At 39.4% G+C, this 7,924-nt stretch overlaps 1 protein-coding gene across 1 annotated transcript in view; it reads left to right on the top strand.

The window, feature by feature from the left end:
* Positions 1–7,924, top strand: part of col27a1a (collagen, type XXVII, alpha 1a) — a 72,497-nt gene that overhangs the window by 45,230 nt on the left and 19,343 nt on the right. Inside the window, exons 16-26 of the mRNA XM_032539663.1 lie at positions 1,074–1,118; positions 2,800–2,853; positions 3,313–3,366; positions 3,717–3,770; positions 3,858–3,911; positions 4,424–4,477; positions 4,628–4,672; positions 6,147–6,200; positions 6,310–6,354; positions 6,442–6,495; positions 6,588–6,641. Of these exons, the coding sequence (XP_032395554.1) occupies positions 1,074–1,118; positions 2,800–2,853; positions 3,313–3,366; positions 3,717–3,770; positions 3,858–3,911; positions 4,424–4,477; positions 4,628–4,672; positions 6,147–6,200; positions 6,310–6,354; positions 6,442–6,495; positions 6,588–6,641 (567 nt within the window). The remainder of the gene's footprint in view (positions 1–1,073; positions 1,119–2,799; positions 2,854–3,312; positions 3,367–3,716; positions 3,771–3,857; positions 3,912–4,423; positions 4,478–4,627; positions 4,673–6,146; positions 6,201–6,309; positions 6,355–6,441; positions 6,496–6,587; positions 6,642–7,924) is intronic.

The following is a 7,924-nucleotide window of genomic DNA, read 5'->3' as shown; positions in this document are numbered from 1 at the left end:
CACACACACACACACACACACACACACACACACACACACACACACAAACACAAACACGGTTACCTTCACTGTCCTAACTTGTATTGTCTTGTTTGCACTTTTATATTATGTGTAATTTAATGCAAAAAAAATCGTTATTTTTAACAGTCTAAAGCATTAAAATTATTTGACCTAGTCAAACTTCAAACAGTTGTAATTATGTTCAAGGCGAGAAACAATTTATTGCCTGGCAACATACCGAAAAGGTTTTCTGAAAGAGAGGGGGGCTACGACTTAAGGGAAATTTTAAGACTCCCTGCTTTCGAACAACAGGGAAGAGTTTCTGTTTATCTGTCAGTGGCACTAAACTGTGGAATAAACTGAAAAATGATTTAAAGCAATGTCCAAACATATTCCTATTCAAACAGATTAAAAGAAAACAAAGAAATTATATTTCAGAGATACAGAGAAACACAGGGCAATCATTAACCTGGGCTCATATTGAATATATTGAGTAATTTGTGGTATGTGTATAAATATTGTTGTGTATGGGTAAATATATGAATGGGAATAGAACTTTTGAATACATATTTTCATTGATTATAGATTTATTATCCTTGTAGACTTATTTTGTCGTTATTAATTCAATTGACAGAGTAGAAAGGGTAGAAAGGAGTAGGAGTTTCTAAGTTTCACTTCTGTCTACTCCTTTTCGCATGTAAATGTGTAAATGTGTAAATATAGGTTTTTAAGTACCGGAAAATAAAGATATCAATAAAGATATAGATATCAATAAAGATATAGATACAAAATAAAGATATCAATAAAGATATAGATATCAATAAAGATATAGATATCAATAAAGATATAGATACAAAATAAAGATATCAATAAAGATATAGATATCAATAAAGATGTAGATATCAATAAAGATATAGATAAAATAAAGATACCAATCAATCAATGCAAGGGATAGGCCAACAAGCAGAGTTTGATGACAGGTTTTAGCAGCCTATGTTTCCATGGGGGTTACATGTAGGTGTTTTCTGTTTTTGGGGGTCCCTTTCTAACCCATCTGTTGGTGTTTGTTCCAGGGGGTGCCAGGAAATCCAGGAGAACCAGGACTGAAAGGTGATAAGGTGATCTGAATATTCCTGTTATTGGCCTGTGTTTGAGCAGCATGTGATGGATATGTACTCCTTTGCATCCTATTGTAGCCATCTCTGTCCAACCCTTAGACATAGAGCATGATTTCACTAGGTCCCACCTTCAACCACACAGATGCAAACTTCTGATGATTGTCATACTTATATAAAGCATGATATGGGATGAATTTCTTTATTTTCCATATAGTGAATGTAATTTCTATGAAATCTTCTGTGATATGATTCATTTTTTGGCAGTCAGCACGGAGGCGGTCTGTTAAATAAATTTTAAAGAAATAGTTTGTCCAAAGGCAACAAAATCTGCTTACCAGTACCTCAAAGGCTCACATTATATCTTCTTTATTTAATTACATTTGGATTTTATTGGTAAAAAAAATGTTTTTTTTACTGGGGGTCATGTGCTGGACTTTTTTTGTCAGTGCAGTAACCCCCTGGAGTTTCCACTGGTTGCCTGGCAACATGACAGTGACAGCAAAGCTCTGGAAAAGGCATTGCACCTGGCTAAGAAATAGTCCAGCTCATTTCACTTTGTGTTTAAATTAAACAAATAAATTAGGTTAGAGATATTAGGTGTTGGTGTACAGATTTTTGAAAGACTTCAGACAGAGCTAGGCTAGCTATTTCCAGTGAGTCTTTAAGCTAAGCTTAACTTAAACTGGCGGCTGGTTCCAGCTCCATATTTACTGTACAGACATACGAGTGGTATCGATCTTCTCCTCTAACGCTCTGCAAGAAAGCGCCTAATAATATTTAACAAAATGGCAAACTTTTCCTATAAGTTTAATTGAAATATGTAGCAGCTCTATAACCAATGTTACAAATTGTTACTGTTTAAAAGACAACCAAATACATGGGTAAAAGAAAACTAAAATACATAAAACAGGAAAACATTTTTTTAATTATTATTAAAAATAATTTCAAAGAATTAGGACAATGCAAGAAAAAGTTTGAAAGAGGAACACTGGCTTTGCATGTTTGAGATACTCAGACAGAAGGATTTACAACTTAGGGGCCTTAGCAAAAACCTGTTGACCAGACTCATGAATATAATCCCAAATGTAAGCTTAGACAATCCAAAAATTGTTCTGCATTAGATCAGTTGATGTTTCTCCTTCTAAGAGCAGAGATAGAGACATGCATTTCAATGATTGAACCTGGAGGAGATAAAAGCATAAATTACCTTTTCCAGATTTGAAAATGAAAGAAAAGAAATGATGTGCCAGAGCTGAATTAAACATTACTGCACCACTTTAGTTACTTCAGCTTCTGATGACTGGTCTTAAGAAAAGAATATACCAACGTTATGCGGTTTACATTTGTGGGGAGGCTACTCAGACCAGAGTTAAAATAATTAATTACCAATCGGTTGAACTTTGGCTTATTCAACAAGACGTGGGTTTACAGGATTGAATAATTGCCATCAGTGCCTTTCATAAACAGATTGACACCACATGAAGAATTTAGCTAATGTGATGAACTAGTCTCATTGTGTGTGAATGTTCATAATGTACAGAGAGTTATTTATTATTGCCTGTTGAAAAAGCTGAATGTAATTTACGAAGTAGGACGTTACAATTCCCCCTAATGTTCTTCATTTCTCTTTCATTCTGTCCGCACCTCATCCGTCCTACTATTCATCCCCTCTCTCCGTCAGGGTGACATTGGGATTCCCGGAGAACAAGGGGAGATTGGGTACAGAGGAGACAAGGTAGATCACCACTGCAACATATCATGTGCATGTCATAAATGGGACAGACACTGACCTGCATGCTGCCTCCAAAACATCCATCCAGTTACACAACCTTTGTTGCGGAACTGTGCCTTTGCTAAATGACTTAGCCAGATGTTAGCTGTCTAGCTTACAGTATGGAAATTCTTATGTAAACCCTCTGTGTGTGTGTGTGTGTGTGTGTGTGTGTTGTGTGGTGTGTGTGTGTGTGTGTGTGTGTGTGTGTGTGTGTGTGTGTGCGTGTGCGTGTGCGTGTGCGTGAGCAAGCAAAATCTAACCCTTTTAGCATCATAAAAGAGAGTGGTCCCAAGAGATAAGAGAGATACTGAGCAGAGTCATGCATGTCTAATGTTTCTTAATTCCGGGTTCTGCTTTTTGCTTCTGAATACTGTCCGACTGTCTGTCTTAGTTTTTACGTGTTGTGTTTGTTTTGGACAGGGCATCCAGGGGGCTCCAGGGTTACCAGGCATCCGTGGAAAACCAGGACCACAGGTTAGCTTTGGCTTTAGTGACCAGAATGCTTTTCATGTAAATGATTTTGGGACTGACAACACTCTAATATCTGTCCGTTCAATATAAGGCTTCAGCCAGCAGCTTAGCTTAGCATAAAGACTGTAAACAAGGGGAAAGAGTTAGCCCGACTCTGTCTGAAGGTAACAAAATCCACGTACCAGCACCTCTAGGCTCTACAAGCTGTAGCCTAATATTGAATGAACAGATATACAAGCGGTAACTAGCTTCTCATGTAAGTCTCTCTGCAAGAAAACGTGTAAGCGTATTTCCCAAAATATCCAGCTATTCCTTTAAGACATTTCTCATGTTCTTGTTTGTCTTTGTCACAGGGAAAGTTGGGAGAGAGAGGCCCTGCTGGTGCACCTGGACCGCCAGGTCCTGAGGTTTGTAGCCACATTGCTGCATTGAATGTGTGAGTCTGGATTTCCGACAGCCAATAGAAACGTTTTTTGTTTTTTTAATTATGACAGGGTTTCCCCGGTGACATGGGACCACCGGGAGACAACGGCCTTGAAGGACCAAAGGTGAGCAAAACCATCATCTTGGCTGAGTAATCTATCAACTGCTGAATGTTTTAAAACCTAAAAAACAAGACAATGAGTCTGCAGTCAAGATAGCAACTCTGTGAGACTTTATGTATGGATATTTATTTATATTTATTTATATTTATTTATCGGTGCAGCAGTACTTTTTCAATGCTAACAGGCTGATATTCAGCAGTATAATGTTTACCGTGTTCACCATCTTACTTTAATGTGGTAGCATACTAACATTTGATAATTATATGTATTGAAAAAATTTGACCTTATAATGGTGTTATCACGATCACAGAGTCATAAGATTTCATCCTCTGGCGACTATGAATGTCTGTACAAAATGTCACGATAAACTATCCAACAGTTGAGATATTTCAGTCTGAACCAAAGTGGTGGACATACAGACCGACAGACACACCACTTATGGCTTAAACATCTGTGTAAATACCACATTTACCTTTGTACATTAGCATTCATTTGATTTCTTTTTACACAACCAGGGAAAGCCAGGGGCCAGAGGTTTACCGGGGCCCCGAGGGGTGCCTGGCTTAGAGGTAAGACTGTCAGTCTGCCACCCACATTAGAATGACCCCAAAGCGCCAAAAGGCATTAAAAATTTTAATGGCACAAAGCTTCTCTTTGCTGAAGGCTGCTTTATGTCCCCAAACATAATTCATGCTAAGATCAATATCATCTGTTTCCAGGGGGACGAAGGCCCGATCGGTCCACCGGGCCCAACAGGACTTGAGGTGAGTTAAACAGATAAACACCTGGTGTTGCCTGGCCGGTGGAAAGGAAGGAGAGAGAGCTGATAACAGGGATCACTGTAACAAGTGTAGCATGTTAGAAAATAACATCCATGTGCGTTTAGTCACAGTCTGTATGTAGTGCACTCTTGTAAGTTTGCATCTTTCTTTAAACTGTGAACATTCATGACAATCTATCATCATCAAATTTATCATGGATTGTTCTTGGTTTGCATTGAAGGGAAGTTGTATATATGTATAGTTGGGGTTTAATGGAGGTTGTTATGGCTTGTCTCTAGAGACGAAAGTCCTCTCAATGCGAAGGACTGCTTGCAGCCCATGTTCTTGGCCACCAGGGGGTGATAGTTGCCATCACCGTGTTTACATGTGGAAATATTTGCAGCTGCCAAAAACTGCTGGAAGATGTCTTTGGGTCCCTGCAGAAATATTTGTTGACGTTATTTCTTAAGTGCTTTATTGAATCACAAATAAAATTGGCCATTACAATTATAAACATGCCTTTAAACATTCTCTTTTTTCACTATCTCAGATCCTACCTGTTTTTCTTCATCAGTTTATCTTCCTTCTACTTACAGTCACCCTGTACTTTCTTTCACTCTAGCCCCCTCCATTCTCCCCCGTCTCTAACCCCCTCTCTCCTCCATCCGAGGGGAAGAGGTGTATGACTCCTTCAGGAGCTGTGATTGATCTCCGGCCATGTGCCAAAGCTCCTCCAACTTGTCCTCCTCCTCTTCAGCCAGCTGTCTTTTAGCTTCACTGCTCCGCTCAGAATGACACCCTCTCTACCTTCTGTCTCCCTTTTCTTCCCAGCTACGTCACTTTCTCAGTTCATCTTCATCCCTCTCTCTTTGTGCAACTTCTGTTCTTTTTCTTAGTCTTCCTTTCTTTGGTTAAAAAGAATATAAATCAGCAACATAAATTTAAATCGGTGATAACAAGTCACAAATCCTGGACCGCTCTTATTAATTCTCATATTACTACAATAATCCGCTTTTACTGTGTGCTTCTGAGTGAAATACAGTGTTAGTCTGTACTGTCTAATGAAAGCTGCCAACCTTTTTGGAGTAAAACTTTGGAATTGTTGAGTCACTCAGTCTTTAGGAGTTTGGCGTAGACATATCTGACCTGGAGTTATTGCTGGTAAAAAAGCACTCAGCCCCCCTCTTAACCCTTGTGAATTACTGTCTGTGCGAGTGGAACATTACAGTCATTGAACACTTTCACAGCATGCCAAAATGTACTGTCAGCATTACCTGTACACGCCATTGCACGTTTCAGCGTCATGTACAGTGAGCTGCAACAGCTGCATACATCATCCCAGCTCTCTCCTCAAACCGTCATCTCATAGGAAGCAGATCCTTTGTATTCATCAGGAATTTGGGATAACTGTTAACAATGCATTAATTGGCAAGTGTATGTCTTGTAATTAACCATCCATCATTGTCTTTTTTTTCAGGGTAGAATGGGCAGGAAAGGATTTCCTGGGAAGGTTGGGCCAGAGGGAGTTAAGGTGAACAAAGTTAATACTCCCGTATGATTTTTTTGCTCTTTTACTCAAAATATAGAAAAATATTTAAATATTTAATTATTGTAATCAAACACTTGTAATATCTCTGCAGGGAGAGCCCGGTGTCACAGGAAACGTTGGAACCATGGGAGAAAGAGTAAGAAATGCTGACATTGCCACTTCCAATTTTTTCCCCCAAATGTTTATCCATTCATCCATTCAACACTGACTCTGTGTATTTCAGGGTTTGGTGGGTTTCATCGGACCTGTGGGAGAGGCGGGACTGGCAGGAGAGAAGGTAAAATAATTAGTTTTTTCCTTGTAAATGTGTTCATTTAAGTCCACCCAAGGTGACTTTGAAGACTGACCGTTATGCTCGTGCATATTTAGGGAGATCGAGGGGAGATGGGCCATCCTGGACCACCTGGAGAAAAGGGATCAACGGTAAGACACAAAGTTTGAGGACAGTTGAGAATGTTTGAATATTAGCTCAGCTTACACAGTATTTTCTGGGTGCTGTATCATTAAAAAAATTCTAAGAAATGGTCATCTGAAACTAAACTGTGTGTGTTATTCCCATGGGAATATACGGATGTGTGGGATTAGGTCAATACCACAATACCACCATCACCCCATTGACGATTTAGGATCATGTTTTCTAAGCTGTGGTTTAGCACTCGGCAGGAGGTCTTTAGCTGGAAAAAGTCGTAACACTGGTTTCAACAAAAGACAAAATAGTTCCAATGGATCACGTCCAGTGGTTTACCTCCTTAATGGTATTTAATGGCCAGAGGAAGTGCTGACTTCTCATTCTGAAACACCTAATGGGATTTGTTGAAAACAATTAAGGAGCAAAGAAAGCCAGTAAGCCGTTTTCAGACATACATTCATATTTTGTCTTCAGTCTGCAGGACAACTGTCCCCAAAGGCCTTGTGTTTTATGTTCCTTACTCTGCCACTGTCACACACCTACCTTGCTCTTTCAAACAGAGCAAGTGGCCTCTCTGTCATGTAGTGTCTGTATCTGATATGGACCATCTAATGTATACTATAGGACAATCTGGAGTGGATAAGAATTTAGTCATCATTCTTGGTGAAACAGAGAGACGTTTCCTGCTGGCTGACAGCCAGCTGGATCTCTCTAGAGACGTAACCACACACACACACACACACACACACACACACACACACACACACACACACGCACACACACACACTTAAAAGGAAGTTCTCTGTTGGACTCTCAGCTGCAAAATAGAAACAGACCCCCTGGAAAAGATAGCATCATACAAAGTGAATGGAGCTGACCAGCAGACATATATACTGTAGCTGTTAACAGAGAGCTCATACTGGAGACATTTATGATCTCTTTATCCTTGAATGCATGAGATCAGAGCTGCCTACTGTGTTATTGGTTTGCGTATTGGATAGATTTTATTGCACTCAGCTGATCTGAGCGGTCAGACTGAAAATACTGCCCATTACATAGTTATGCTTTTACAAATGGTCCAGCCAAAAAAGTGAGGTCCAATAAAGGAGAAAGAAAAGCAGCCAAAAAGAAGTATGTTTTCAGATATAAAATCATCTCCTCAGGCTCTCTGTTTTTCTCATTTCCCCATTGTCTCTTATTGTTTACAGTAGATTTGCTTTCCATTGTGTTGAGTTTTTCTGCAGATGTACAGTATGTTTTTACTTATGCTAGTGTGTGTGTGTGTGTGTGTGTGTGT

The sequence above is a fragment of the Etheostoma spectabile genome, chromosome 16 (genome assembly GCF_008692095.1).
Source record: "Etheostoma spectabile isolate EspeVRDwgs_2016 chromosome 16, UIUC_Espe_1.0, whole genome shotgun sequence".
Taxonomy (NCBI): Eukaryota; Metazoa; Chordata; class Actinopteri; order Perciformes; family Percidae; genus Etheostoma; species Etheostoma spectabile.
This window is presented reverse-complemented; position numbering and strand designations above follow the sequence as displayed.